Source organism: Astyanax mexicanus, chromosome 18, assembly GCF_023375975.1.
Source record: "Astyanax mexicanus isolate ESR-SI-001 chromosome 18, AstMex3_surface, whole genome shotgun sequence".
Lineage (NCBI taxonomy): Eukaryota > Metazoa > Chordata > Actinopteri > Characiformes > Acestrorhamphidae > Astyanax > Astyanax mexicanus.
The window spans coordinates 24,139,372-24,154,911 of NC_064425.1; the positions used below are offsets into that span (position 1 = coordinate 24,139,372).

Here is a 15,540-nt window from a genome sequence, read left to right on the forward strand (position 1 = left end):
AAGTGTTGGATTGCAATGATATTCTAATGAAAGATAAAGCAATACATTTAACTAAAATTTAGTTGTGTTTCTTGAGCTATACTTACAAAAATAGTAGGGCTGCACGATACTGGGAAAAAAATTACATTGCAAATGTTCTTTTCTCAACAATATATATCGCAATATTAAACAATGCAGGGCCCATAACGTCACCAGCCCCGCCCTCACCTGCGGGATGTCTCGCGTCCAGACCGATCAAGAGCTGAGTCAGAAACCCGAGGAAAACAGCAAAACAACAGTAATTGGCCCTTTAATCGGGCATTTAAATGGCTTTTTAAAAGGTAAATAAGAGGGTTTTTTGGGGATTAAAAGCGTGAATTCAGCTGTAACTGGAAATATCTGTGCAAAACTGTGCTGGACTGAGGTGCATATCTTTCCGCATGTGCGTTTACAAGCACGTGCCCAACCATGTGGACTGAGGCCACAAGGTTACCTCGTGTTTACTCCTACTCCCCTCCGTCGCACTCCCCGTCGCGCTTTTCAGGCAGCAGCAGCCTATCACTTACACAGACACAGAGACGACGCTGTGTATCTACTTCTTGTGTCAAGAATCAAAACATTGCAAGATGATGTGTTTGATTTAATTGCCTTAAGTTACATTGCATGTCCTGCGATGTAACTATTGTGCAGGCACACATCACGATGACAATGCTTAAATGATATATATCGTGCAGCATTAAAAAATTAGTCTGGTAATGCAACATGCCAGACATCTCAGCATGGAGTTGTAGAGGTTCATAATGGTGTCCTGCAATAACCAATCCTATGCAGCTCGAATATTACTGCAGATTTTGCAGTATAGCTGTCATAGCACATCAAATATCATCCCTGATTTTTTAATTGGGAATGGGTCTGGCGATCGGCCTGGCCATGACGTAACATCTATCTTCAAGCAATGCAAGCTCCTGATACTGCAGCACTATGCAGACGAGCATTGTCCTGTTGGAAGGACACACCAGAGAGTGGCTTCAAAGCAGAGAGCTACTGGGTGCAGGACCATAACATTGGCCTGGCTGTCAAAACAGACCAAAAGTAATCTAGCACTAGTTCTAGCTACTCTTTATATAGAGCAGGTGACTGCCTAAGGCCCACCAATGGTGGCATGTCCAGCCCTTTTTTTCCTACTCATGTCTTTATTACTCCAGTAATAAAGCCACTGGCTTAAATGACCTCAGTCACATCAATTCCCTATTGAGTCCCAGCCATAAAGAAGCCCAGTAGCCCCAGGGGTCTATACTGGTTTAAGCTATTCAGCAGGGTCTGTCCCTTTCAGCTGTGTGAGAGTCCGCGCACGAACAAGCCTTTCCTGTCTCAGTCCGCCGTCGCATATGCTTCATACACATTCACATTCACATGCGCTCTCTCTCTCTCTCTCTCTCTCTCTCTCCATATCCTTATTCCTGTCTCACCATCTCTCCCCCTCTCACTCATTTTCCGTTTTCCCTCTCTTTCTCGTTCTAGATTTCTTTAACTGCTTTTTTTTCTCTCTCTGTCCAGTCACCATGTCTCTGTGTCTCTTCTTGCTTTTTCTCTTTTCTTTTTCTTTTATGTTGTGTCTCCCTGACTTTCTTTCTTTCTAGTGTTGTCTCTTTTCCTTCTCTGTCTCTGTCTCTCTCTCTCCGGAATTGTCATCTCTCTCATTTTTGCTGTCCCCCGTCTCTCTCTCTCTCTCTCTCTCTCTCTCTCTCTCTCTCTCTCTCTCTCTCTCTTTCCATATCCTTATTTCTGCTTTACTATCGCTCTCCCCCTCTGTCATTTCCCGTTCTCCCTCTCTTTCTCATTCTTTTTTTTTCTCTCTCTCTGTCCAGTCAACATGTCTCGCTATTTCTCTTTCTTCCTATTCTCTTTCTCATGTTGTGTCTCCTCTATCCCCTGTTCTGCCTGTTCTCTCTCTTTTTCTTTCTTTCTTTCTTTCTTTCCTTCTTACTTTCTTTCTTTTGCTAATTTCTATCTTGTCCCTCTATCTCCTGTTCTGCCTGTTTTCTCTTTTTCTCACTCCCTGGTGTTGTCCTCACTCTGTCGTTCTTGCTCTCCTTATTCCTGTCTCACCTTCACTTTCTCTATTTCCCATTATTGTTCTCTCTTTCTTTATCTGCTTTTTCTGCTCTCTTTTAAATGTTGTCTGTGTGTCTTTCACCATTTCTCCATTTCTTCTTGTTTTCTCTCTCTCGTGTCTGTCTCTCTATTCTCCTTTCTCTTCCTCTCCTATTCTCCCTTTTCTTTCTTTCTTTCTTTCTTTCGCTGTCCCCCAAGTTTTTTCGCTCTCGCTCTCGCTCTCTCTCCCTTTTTCTTTTTCATTCCAATTCTTGTCTCTTTCCCTACATTTCCATCTCTCACATTCTTCATTCTCTCTGCTTTCTCTTTTTCTCTTCCATTCTCTCTCTCTTTCTCTCTTTTATGAAGTTTCTTCACTCAGCTGGAGTAGTGTTTGAAATTCCTGCTCCTCTCTAATGCAGTGCTACTCCAGCCAAGAAAGAGAGAGTGAGAGAGAGGGAGACTAGTAGAAGAAGAAAGGAGCCCAGGTGGAGTTGTGTGATGAGTGTGTTGAATGTATCTTCAGTGAGCGAGGCTATTTCTGGAAGCTGTTTTGTCCTCCTTCCTCTCGGAACGTTATCCTGCTTTCTGTGAAGTTGCCAGATTTGTGTGTCCAAACATGCTTGTATCGGGGGGCCAGGGTGGGAGATGCTGAGGCAGTCACATGACTGCTCAGTGATTTGACCTCCTCTGTTGTGTAAATAAATCATTTTTACATAAAGTGTTTGTGCCAGTAATGCTTCCAGTGTAGTGCACTGAGGAAGGGGGACTGCTGGTTATTATATCACTGATCTTCTGAGTGGAGACAAAAGGACCACTGGAGACTGTATAGAGCAGTGGAGGAACACAGACGCATGACTGGATGTAATTAGTGCATATGGAAATGTATGAAGAATGGATAAATAATCATAAAGGGGGGGTGTTTAGGTGGTCTCCGCTTGGGCGGGGGCACAGCGTGGGAGTGGACCATTAGTGATTGTGGCTGTGCTGGGAGAATGCAGAGCAGATAGAGCTTATCACTTGCTTTCTCCTTTTCTCTCTCTCTCTCACTCATCATATTTGGTCATTGTCTCTATTTAACATTTATTTTTTCCTTCTCATTTTTGCATTCTGCCCTTCTCCTTGTCTCTTTCTTTTTCTTTCACTGATCTTTATTTTTTACTCTCTGCATCTTTCTTGCTCTTTCTTTTTTTTGGCTCCTTTAGTCTCTCTTTCTCTTGCTTTCTCATACTTTATCTTGCTTGCTTTTGTTCTTTATCTCTTTTTCTTGTTCTTTCTTTCTCACTCTCACATAGTGCTGGGCGGTATGACCAAAAATGCATATCACGGTATATCACCGTAATTGCAGAATTACAAATGTGTGATGTACTGTTGATAATATGCATGATTTAGTTGACTCCAAATATTTAAATTATACTTCAAAAATAAAGTAGCTTATTGTCGATCTTAGACAAAATTACGATATTCTGCATTACTTATTTATATATTTTTTGCACAACTGGGCTTTTACATAGGCCTGTGACTTACTGTACTATAAGGAGTACATATAATATCAAACACTAAGGCTTTAAATTAAGGCTTTGATTACTATTGGGTTTACAAAACTACACAATATATTACGAAATCTGACTTTATTAGAAGTTTGAAAAACTGCTGAAGCGAACAGAAAAACAGCTGAAGAATGTGAACCATAGACCATAGAAACTTTATCACAGCTTCCTTTAGAATACTAAATATTTAAATTGATCCATAAACACTATAAATTAACCAAAAATACTCAAAATATAAGTATTCAAAGATACATTTTCTAAAGCTTTATTGCACAAGTAAGACAAATTAATTGTTAATTTACAATATTTTATTATTGAAGCCATTGGAGGCATTAAAGTATTTAAGCAGCAGTTGATCAGTTTATCACAATTGCCTTGGTTCTCCAAATAACAAAAATATTAATTTCAGTGTGCATTATTTTATCATTCACTCTACAGTATTAATATATTTAAAGGGGCTATAGTTACTCATATTGTAAGGAGCAGCAGCAGCAGAAGCTGCAGGAGTTCTGTTCTCATGTTTCTCAAGGAAGGACAGCGTGAGACTCCACTGGGCTCCGCAGCGCCTCTAGTGGTATGGCGGTATGTGAAAAACGCATACTGGTTCTAAAGTTCCGTATGAACCAGTATACCGGCCAGCACTACTCTTACACTTGCTATTTCTCTCTTATTCTCCCTCTCAACCACGCTTTTCTTGCTTATTGCTCTTTCTATCTCACTCTCTCTCATTTGCATTTATGCTTTATTTTGTGCTCGCTTGTGCTTTGTCATGATCTCTCATTCTCTCACTCTCCTCTCTCGTTCTCATTAGCTCGTACTCCTAAGCTTTTCTTGCTCTTTCTTTCTCACTCTGACACTTTCTCTTGCTTTCACTCTCTCTCTCTTATTCTCTTTTTTCTTGCTCTCTATCTTTCTTTTCGCCTTGTTCTTTCTCTTTCTCTCTCTCTCTTATTTTTTCGTCCCGTTGTGTTCTCTCTCTCTCTCTCCCCCTCTCTCCCTCTCGTGCTCTCGCGCTCTGTCTCTGTCTGACAGTGCCGCAGACACGCCGGCTGGCCAGCCAGCTGTGACACTCCACTGCAGAGCACTGTGGGCATGGCAGGGAAGAGCTGAACTGCGCAATTTATCTTTCTGCAGAATCTCAAACCTAAACAGCATTGTAGCGAACAGTGATTGAAAGTAGGGTCCTGAATTTGCATGAGATTGTGTCACAGTCAGAATTTACCGGAGGCGAAAAGCAGCGATGTCCTCCTCACATTCATTGTTTTTGTCCAGAATAAATGGAAAACATGTCTCTATATACGTGCATTAAATACACAGGGTTCCTGCAGGTCCCTAAAAAGTCTTATAATGTCCTAAATTAAAATCCATGTAATTAAGGTCTTAAACTGTCTTAATTTTACAGTAAATTTGCTGTATATATAAAATTTTCAGACTGTGTGTTTAATGCCAGTGGGAACGCACATACTAACTTTAGTGGTGAGTTAGCTAACGTTACCAGAAAGAGAACTAAAGTTAGCTAGCTGAGCTAACGAACATACTATGGTTAGCAGTGAGTTATCTAGCTACATTGCTGGGGAGAGAAATAAGGTTAGCGGAGAGCTAGCTTATGTTAGCAGTGAGCTAGCTCACATACTAACAGCGCCAGTTATCTAGCTACATTACTAGGGAGAGAAGTATGGTTAGTGGAGAGCTAGCTAACATTAGCGGTAAGCTAGCTAACATGCTAACATAATAACATTAGCAGAGAGTAAGCTTTGTTACCAGGGAGAGAACTAAGGTTAGCAGCAAGCTAACACTTCAGACTTTATTAGCAGAAGAACAGATGAAAAATGTGAACAATAGACCTTAAAAAGAGATACGCCAGCAACTTGAACACAGCTTTCTTTACAAAACGAAATATTTTAAATAGTTACGTAAACATTGTTGAAGCCTTGGAAGGCATTCAAGTGTTTAAGTAGCTGTTTATCAGATTATCACATTTCAGGTAGTTCTGTTCTCATATTTCTCCAGGCAGGACAGCGTGAGGCTCCACAGAGCTGAGCTGTTTACCACAGTGTGTTAGCTTGTTATACTAACTGGCTGGCATTAGCTAGCAAGCTCTGCTGGTGTGCGTCTTTGGTGGCGCTGTTCTGCACAGTGCTCCACAGCGAATCTAGCAGTATGGTATGGGAAAAATTATAATTTCCCCTCTGGTATACCATATGAACTAGTACACCACCCAGCATTACCTACAACAAATACAAACTGATTATTCGTAATCATTCCTAGCCTTACTAGTTAGTTTGCCATCTGCATACGGCCCTCATAGTATAGCTTTTGAGCTTTTTTAGCTGCGTTAGAGGCATCTGTGTGCTGAAAATCACATTGGTGCTTATTCCAGTCGGCCAAGAGTTAGCTTTTAGCTTTTTAGCTGCTCCAGAGGCATCTGTGTGCTGGATAACCACATCAGTGCTTGCTTTAGTTGCCTAGCATTAGCTTGAAGCTTTTTCATCTGCTTCAGAGGCTGAATGTGTGCTGAATATCCACATCGCCACTTGCTCCAGATGGCCTAGTGTTAGCGTTTAGCTTTTTTAGCTGTTCCAGAGGCATCTGTGTGCCGGATCATCGCATCAACCATTACTCCAGCTGGCTTTGTGTTAGCTTTTAGTATTTCCATCCAGTTCCGAGGCATCTGTGCACTAGATAACCACATTGCTGCTTGCACTGGCCTGGCTAGTGTTAGCTGTTAGTCTTTTCAGTTACTTTTCAGAGGCATCTGTATGCTGGACCACCACATAAAAGCTGGCTCTGGCTGGCCTAGCATTAGCTTTTAGCCTTTTCATCTGCTTTAGAGGCATCTGTATGCTGGATATTTACATTGGTGCTTGATCTGGCTGTGTTAGCATTAGCTTTTAGCCTTTTCATCTGCTTCAGAAGCATCTGTATTCTGGACCACCACATCAAAGCTGGCTTTGGCTGGGTTATCATCAGCTTATAGCCTTTTCATCAGCTACAGAGGCATCTGTATGCTGGATAACTACATTGTTGCTTGCTCTGGCTGGGTTAGCATTAGCTTATAGCCTTTTAATCTGCTTTAGATGCATCTGTATGCTGGATAACTACATTGTTGCTTCCTCTGGCTGAGTTTTGCTTATAAAACAGGACACTACAGTGATTTAGGTTATGGTATGTCACTTCTGTGTATCAAACTCTTATTTCAGGCCACATTCGAAATAACTGGAAAGTGTTTTTTCTTTTTATGTTGGTATCCATTTTCTTTGGTCTTCATATTAATAGTGTGATTTCTTTTTCTCATGCTGTTTGCTATTTCAGTAAATAACTGCTGTTTTTCTCTCTTCCCCACGCTTTTCAGAAAACAAGGCCCAAGCCTCGCCAGTCCATTTCCAAACCCCTGGAGAGTAACTACTTTGGTGTTCCGTTGGTCAATGTGGTCACCCCTGAGCGTCCTATTCCACTCTTTATTGAGAAATGCATCCGCTACATTGAAGCGACTGGTAAGTCACCTCTACCACTGTGCAGCCCTATCCTAGTTTTCATTTGTGTATTTGTTCCCTACCCCTTGTTTTCAGGTGTCACTCTTCCCCTTGGAACTGAGTTACATGAGACAACCCTTCAGGAACTCAATTTGTCATCTAAATAAATAAATTAATTAATGAATAAACTGCACTACTAGCAGTGGTCTGTAGGATACCCTGCCAGTCGGTTGTAATAGAAAAAGTGTGGTTAAGTCCTTCACTTACATTTAGGTTATTGAATCTCTTCAAAACTCTTTTCCTAGGGATAGGGAGCTAAAGGTAGTTTTTTTGCTAAAACAGGGGGGAAGGGCTAAGTGGTAGTGCCAAGGAGTGAAATGGGATTGGGCCTACATAGAGGGCCGGTTATCCTTAACTCTTCACTCTTCATGCTCCAAACAGCAGTGTAGGGTTAAGTGATGGGGGCAAGGGGTGAAATTGGGGGCATTGGGCCATAGAATTATCCAGATCACGTAACCCATACTGGCTGCTTAAAAGCTGAAGCCCCTAAGTGTGGGCTTGCCTCTAGCTTGCCCATACATATGTAGAGTGCTTTAACTTCCATAGCTGAACATATGATGAATGTATATGACATTTTGTAATGTACTGTTTTACAGGGTAAAGCTTTAATTCAGCTAGTGACAGTTTGGAGAAGTTGTGCAGTGCATCTGGGCTGTTTACTGTACATTGTTGTCAGTTTTATGTCATGAGAAGAGTAAAATTTTTAACCTGGTTTTATACATGATAATATAGTAGACTAATAAGACAAGAGCTGCCCTGTAAACGTTAGAGGTCTTGCTAACTAAGCTAAATGGTTACAGATCAAGGTATGTGCCCTCGTGAGGTGACAGAGTGAAGCAATTACACAGCCTCTGTGCAGCAATAGAAGCCTAACAAGCTTCTCCGCTCTAGAGAGCATGGGATTTACCCATTCAGCTAAACGGCCCCAAGTTATTTGTAAAATGTGTGAAGCAGTGAGGGGTAGAACAGGGCATCTCACAAGGCGATATTGTCACGATTTGTAGCCCATGATAACGAAGATATGATGGTGAGAATATGCTCTTTCTCTGATTTTGCTATTTATAGGTATACGTTTGAGTAAAATGAACATTGTTGTTTTATTCTATAAACTACAGACAACATTTCTCTCAAATTCCAAATAAAAATATTGTAATTTAGAGCATTTATTTGCAGAAAATGAAAAATGGCTGAAATAACAAAAAAGACGCAGAGCTTTCAGATCTCAAATAATGCAAAAAAAAAAAAAAAACAAGTTCATATTCATAAGGTTTTAAGAGTTCAGAAAAATCAATATTTGGTGGAATAACCCTGGTTTTTAATCAGTTTCCATGTTCTCCTCCACCAGTGTTACACACTGCGTTTGGATAACTTTATGACACTCCTGGTGCAAAAATTCAAGCAGTTCAGTTTGGTTTGATGGCTTGTGATCATCATCTTCGTCTTCAATATATTCCAGAGGTTTACAGTTTGGTAAAAGCAAAGAAAATCATACTTTTGAAGGGGTCTCTTTTTTTCCCCAGAGCTGTTATCATGAGAATCAGGATTTTGTCTGTATATGCTTGTCAAGATAATTATGTTATTGATTAATTGTACAATATATGGACATGGCATTAACAATATTGTTAACTTAGCTAGTATTTTAACTGTAATATATTTTTTTTAAATGTAGAAAGTTGTTATTTAATTAAATAACTAAAAGGTCATTGCTGTTTAAAAGGGTATACGTGCATTTCTATATTGTTTCTGTTATTATTAATATTATTATTATTGATGAAATTGTCTTAAAATGGCAAATATCATTTATTGTAATTATTTCTGCGACAAAATATTCCCAAAAATCAGTGTCGTGATTTTTTTTTCTGAAAACAGAGACAAATTTGATCAGTCAAATCATTTTAGGATGTGTTAAGAGTTAATGCATCTGTTTCTCTTAGAAGCATTCAGAAAAACGACTCCTCTCTGTCTACAACCAAATCATTAGTATTAGTTTGCAAACAAGTAGCAAATTTACATATTTAATCCCTTTCTTTAGTCATATTTATTCTAAATCAAATCAAAGACGCATTTGCATACCAAGTATAAATGCATGTGGGTAAACGCATCTAATTTGTATACAATCCAGATTCTGGTAGCACAAAGTGAGCAGGTGTAAACAGGGTTTATGAGGGTTTATAAGCTTAATATCAGCTGCCCCTTGATGAAATCAGTCGCTGAAATGATCAGTCATGTTTATCAGGATGCAGGAGAGCTGGACTGGTGATAGCTGAGCATTCGGGCTGATTAGTGAGATGCTGTCAGTGCAGCAGTGTGAGGGGATGAGCAGATGGTGCTGGCCTGCTGAACCGTGTTCAGATGGTGGAATAGAGATGAGCACATTCTGCCTGTCTCCTGTCTGGGGCTGCTTTTGGGTCATGATCTCTTCATGACCACAGATGCTGTTCAGGACAGGGAGGGTATATACTATATATATACACACACACTCGTTTGCAGCTCTGTAGTAACTGCGCTTCTTATTTCTCTCAATTTCTCTTCCCCTCACCTCTCTTTTTCTTCAGTTTATACAGTGTGTTTGTGCCATTATGTCGTTTCCTTCACTTAATGGATCCTTTTATTCCATATAATATAATATATAATATAATATAATATAATATAATAAATAAGAGACCAATTAAATGAGTTTTTTGGATTTTACCAAATTGTAAACCTCTGGAATATAATCAAAATGAAGAAGGAAGATCACAATCTATTAATCCAAGCTGAACAGCTTGAATTCTTTGCAACAGGAGTGGCATAAAGTTATCCAAAAGCAATGTGTAAGACTGGTGGAGGAGAACATGCCAAGATGCATGAAAACTCTGATAAAAAAAAAACATGGACATTCTGTCAAATAATAATTTCTAAATTCTTAAAACTTTATGAAAATGATCTTGTTTACTTTTTCATTTTCTGCAAATAAATTTCCCTAATGACATTATTTTTATTTGGAATTTGGGAACAGTCTTGTCCGTAGTATATAGAATAAAACAACAATGTTCATTTTACTCAAACATATTTCTATAAATAGCAAAATAAAAAAACTGATTCAGAAACTGAAGTTGTCTCTTATTTTTTTCCAGAGCTGTATATATATGTATATATATATATATATATATATATATATATATATATATATATATATATATATATACATATATATATATATATTTTTTTTCTCTAAATCCCTCCTTCAGTTCATCCACTTTACTTATTTTCTGTTGCTTGTCCATCTTTATCGTCTCTTTGATGTTGTGTCTTGGTTAGTAATGCAGTCAGTCTGTTGACAGTGACAGTAATAGTGATGGTCTGTTTACATGAGGTCATGATGAAGATTATATTGGCTCTAATACTGTAAATGCTTGGTGCTTAGTGTAGGATGTAAATACACATGTTCAGCATGTCTGTTCGGGCAGCCTGCAGTGATTTGATTTGGGTTGGTAGCATTAGCGTGGTTAGCTTGCAGGGATTAGACTTGTCGGTGGTGAGTGAGCTCATTGGCTGGTCTTTGCGTGCGTGCCTGTGTGTGTATGTGTGTTGTGTAATTCTGTGTGTTTCGGGAACGGATCACGGTTCCCTCCGGGAGGCAGGCGTCCAGCGCTGGCTGAAATGAAGTCATAGACTGTGAGGCGTGCTCAGATCTGTAAGCAGGTTGCGTGGTTGTGTAAAGTGAAGCCGCAGGCTGACACATTTACTGCGCTCTGTTTTTGATTATCTATACTGTGGTTAAATGTTAACTGGATGCGTGGTTTATGGTGCCGCCACTGAAGGAAAGTCCCACATCTGTTTAAAGATCTGATTGGGAATGGAAGATCTCAGTGCTGGCTGGTGGTTCCTGTGCAGAGCATGTAAACCCCACCCTTTGGACCAAGTATATGTACCACTAGGGGGCAGAATGAGGCACCAGGGTCTGGTTTATTTGTTGTGGAGGCATGCTTGTGTATAAGTGTGTGTTTGAGGCGTGTTTGTGAGTTTGTGTGTTAGTATATGCATGCACATGCACGGCCTCTTGTGGTAATTTTCTGCCTGATGGCTTCCTCATTGAGATCAATATCTGTGAGCAGGAAATGAGAGCGATCTTTGGGCTCAGCTCTTTTTTCTGGGTGTTTTGGGTGGAGTGCAGTAGTGATACAACAGCCCACAGCCTGATGCACTGATAACAAACACACAAACACACACACACACACACACACACACACACACACTTACACTTTCTCAAACATGCTTACTCACCCTCCTAATTACTGTACAACACCTTCTAAACATGACCACAATGTAGAAAATCCCTCCTCTAACGCTGAACCGCTACAACAGCGATTCTCTTCACTGATTATGTACATTAATACATTTAAACTATGTGGACAAAAGTGTTGTGACCCCTGCTTAAGGCATTAATAAGGAGTTTATTCTGATTACTTTGAAGTCTCTGCTCTCCAGGAAACTTCTCTACTTGGTTTTGGAGCTTTGCTGTGAGGATTGGATTGCATTCAGTGGCAAAAGCTTAAGTGATGTCAAGATGTTGGATAATCAACACCCTTACCTCATTCCTTCCGTTCCTCTTTTCTTTCTTTCTTTCTTTCTTTCTTTCTTTCTTTCTTTCTTTCTTTCTTACCATGCATGCTTCCTTTCTGTCTTCTTTCCTTCCTGCTTTCCTTTCTTCTTTATTTTCTTTCCTAACATTTTTCTTACTTTCTTTTGTCCATCCATCCATCCATCCATTCCTCCTTTCTTTCTTTCCTAACTTTTTTTTTTTCAGTTTTCTTCATTCCATCCATCCACCCACCCATCCATATATCCATCCTTACTTCCTCACTTTCTTTCCTACCATTGTTTTCAATTTTTCTTCCTTCTCTCCATCCCTCCTTACTCCTTCTTTTCTAACATGTTTCTCACGTTTTCATCCATCCATCCATCCATCCATCTTTACTTTCCTTCCTGGCATTTTTTTTTTTCACTTTTTTTTCCATCAATCCATCTATCCATCCACCCATCCTTCCTTTCTTTCTTACCTAACTATTTTAATTTTTCTTCATTATTTCTACCCATCCACCCATCCATCCATCCATCCATCCTTACTTCCTTACTTTCTTTCCTACCATTTTTTCTTTACATTTATCCATCCATCCATCATCTATCCTTATTTCCTACCATCTTTCAATCCTTATTTTTATTTCTTTGTTTCACTTTTTCTTCCATCCATCCTTACTTTCTGTCCTACCTTTTTTTTCGCTTTTCTTCCATTTCTCCATCCCTCCTTACTTTCTTTCCTTATTTTTTTTTCATACATCAATCCTTCAATCCTTCCCTACTTTCTGTCCTACCTTTGTTTTCACTTTTTCTTTCGTCTCTCCTTACTTTCTTTCCTTTCCTTCTACCTTTTCTTCCATCCATCCATCCATCCATCAATCCATCCATCTATCCTTCCCTACTTTCTGTCCTACCTTTGTTTTCTCTTTTTCTTCCACTTCTTTCTCTCCATCCCTCGTTACTTTCTTTCCTTACACTTTTTTTTACTTTTATCCATCTATCCATCCATCTTTCAGTCCTTATTTTCTTCCTTCTGTCCTTCGATCCTTTTTTTGTTCCTCCTCTCATGAGTGCAACTTAGAGTTGTCCACAACTATCTGGACATATATTGTATTTATGTAGTTTTCCTATATTGCCCATATTTGCCATATATTGGCCAATTATGCTCCTTACTCCTAATTGCCCGCAGAGCAGAGCAGTGGAGTGGAGGACCTGCAGCACATTTGCTGAAATTAAGCTTCAGTTAAGCTATTTATAATGTGGGATTTTTGTGCAGCCGTCACAGTGCTGCACAGCGGACAATAACTTGGGCCTTTACCAATTAGCTAATTATAGAGGCAAGAATTGGAGTAATGATTAATATGCAATTAATTGTTCAGCCTCTGCATGCTTCACATCACTCACTGCAGCCATGCAGCCCTGCAGAGCGCGGAGCTGGCCTACTTGTTCTTAATGACCAGGGTTTGGAGGAGCGATGTGCTTAGTCACAGCTGCCAAAGTTCTCTGTATTTTTACTGCATGCCAGCACTGTTCCCTTTTCCTTTCTTTTATAGAAGTGGACATGGCCCCTGGCTGTCAGCGATTACTGCACTCTCAGGGCGGACTCGCCTGTTTTGTTTCATTGCTTTATTTTAGGAGCAAAAAGCATGAAGATTTGCAGTCAGAGACACGAAAACCCTCCTCTATAATATGAGCTATATGTCAGGGCTCTGCGGGTGGAGCTGTGCCCTCCCAGCGATGGCCTTCGCACTGCGAACGCTACTTCGTCCACCTATTGTTCCTCAGACATCCTGTTTATTTTTTTTAGCTTTTTTTACTCCTCACACTCCCTCTCTCAGTGGGCTGTGCCTCAAACTTTTTGCTATTTTCTTGTAGTGTCCAAATGCATAGTGCACTTTTACAAACCCACAGCAAATGCACCGCAACAGATACAGGACTAATAACATACCGTAGGCGACACTGTGGCATGTGTGATGGAATGTGGCCACTGTTACAGAGAGATGAGCAAAATCTTCTAATATTATTGGGCAAAGTTGTTTACTCAAATTACTCATGTTGTTCCCTATAATGGAAGGGGGACGTGTGGAGAAGCAGGGGTGCTGAGGGGGCTGTAGCATCCCCAGATTTCAGGATTGTTTATCTGCAACTGCCAAATCACTTCCCTCACAAACGGTTGGATACGTTTAGGTTGCTAAAACACAAGCAGAAATGTTAGAAACACTAAAAGTGAGTCATATAAGTGCTTAGGTCCTTCTGTTGTAATATATAGAATATAGAATGCATTTGTTTAGTATCTTTTAATTGTTTTTTTAAAGTATAAATGGCTTTTTACAGGCACATTTACGACGGCCTAATAATTAAACATTCCCTTTTTTTTTAATGGTAGGCTTGTGCGTGGAAAGAAAATTAGTTTTTATTGGCAGTTTTGCATCAACATGATGGCTCACTGTGGACAGTAGTGGCTCAGTGGTTGGCAGAAATGTCAAGTATGGAAGTACAAATACTTCATTACCTTACTTGAAATGTTTGTTGTTCTATACTTTACTGGAGTTATTACTGGAATATCAGGGGTATTTAATTAGAATTTAGTTCGGTCCAGTTAGAGAAAATTTCGTCAGGCCAAGGTCCGGACCGATTGTTAACTTGTGTTATAATTAAGTGCTATATCCTGTAAGGTTGTTTGAACGGAATGATGAAAAAATATATATAATAATAATAATATTAATATTAATAATAATAATAATAATAATAATAATAATAATAATAAATGCCTCTCTGGCCAGATTTTGTAGACATTCCTCGCCTGTCTCTCTGTCGCGCTCTGCGTGACTTTAGTGTGCTCCCGTTCTCGTTTTTCCGCCCGTTCTCTGGCTCCCTATCTCTTTATAAAGGCGTTTTTTCATGGCCGCGTCCCAATTCAACAGCTGGAGCAGCGGTACCGCCACCCTGACAACACGAATTCGATCCCGCGTGAGGAGCGGTGTGTTTATTTATTTATTTTTTCCTTACCGCGTCTGCACAGATCTGATTGACTAAAGAGAGTGTTTGGTGATCTTACCCCACACGTGATTGGTCTGTGAGTTTACTGCGCCGCAAAGCACCTATACAATTAAATCCTTCTCAGTAGGTTTGGGTCCGCATTGGACAACGTTTGGGTCCGGACCCGGACTGGGGTCCGCTCATTAGTGACCTCTGTTCTACATTATAAAAATAGCCTTATTTCTCTTATTTCATTTAAGCTTGTTTTCATTCCGCCCTCTCGTTGTTCTAAAAAATAAACCCAATCCAGATAAATCTTTCCATCCAGATAGAGTGAATAGCACATCACTTTTAAAATCGAACGAGCGCTGGATATTAATCTACACAAATTTCTCTCCTGAAAGGGTAAGTAACGTGCTTCCGTTTATCTACAGTAAGCTTAGATTTCCAGATTTCCAGTAAGGCTAGCCTGACAATGCTACACTGAGGAACCCTGAGTGTTCTGGTACCCCAAGGTGATATTAGCTAGTGGTTCGTCCAACCTAGCTTGTTTTAACATGGTAAATATGAAGGCTACAATCAGATCTACAGATATACAGATACACTCTGAATGACAAAGGGTTTAACTAGCGCTTAGCACGGTTAGTGAGTTTAATGCTAATGCTAATATCCAATGCTAATACTGCTCCAGCAGTGCTAGCTGGAGTTAGCAGCAAGCTACAGTCCAATATACTCGCCTCTGAACAGCGAAAGAGCTAACTAGCACTTAGTAGGGTTAGCAGCTAATGCTAAGTATTTTAAGTGTGCTTTATAGTGCGAAAAATACATTACCATTCCGACACCCA

General features: G+C 39.9%; 1 protein-coding gene across 2 annotated transcripts in view; it reads left to right on the plus strand.

Annotated features, from left to right (window-relative positions):
* arhgap35a (Rho GTPase activating protein 35a) overlaps positions 1–15,540 on the plus strand; it is a 143,112-nt gene that overhangs the window by 102,897 nt on the left and 24,675 nt on the right. For both annotated transcript variants that reach the window (XM_007260897.4, XM_022686943.2), the window contains one exon: positions 6,976–7,117. In XM_007260897.4, the coding sequence (XP_007260959.3) occupies positions 6,976–7,117 (142 nt within the window). The remainder of the gene's footprint in view (positions 1–6,975; positions 7,118–15,540) is intronic.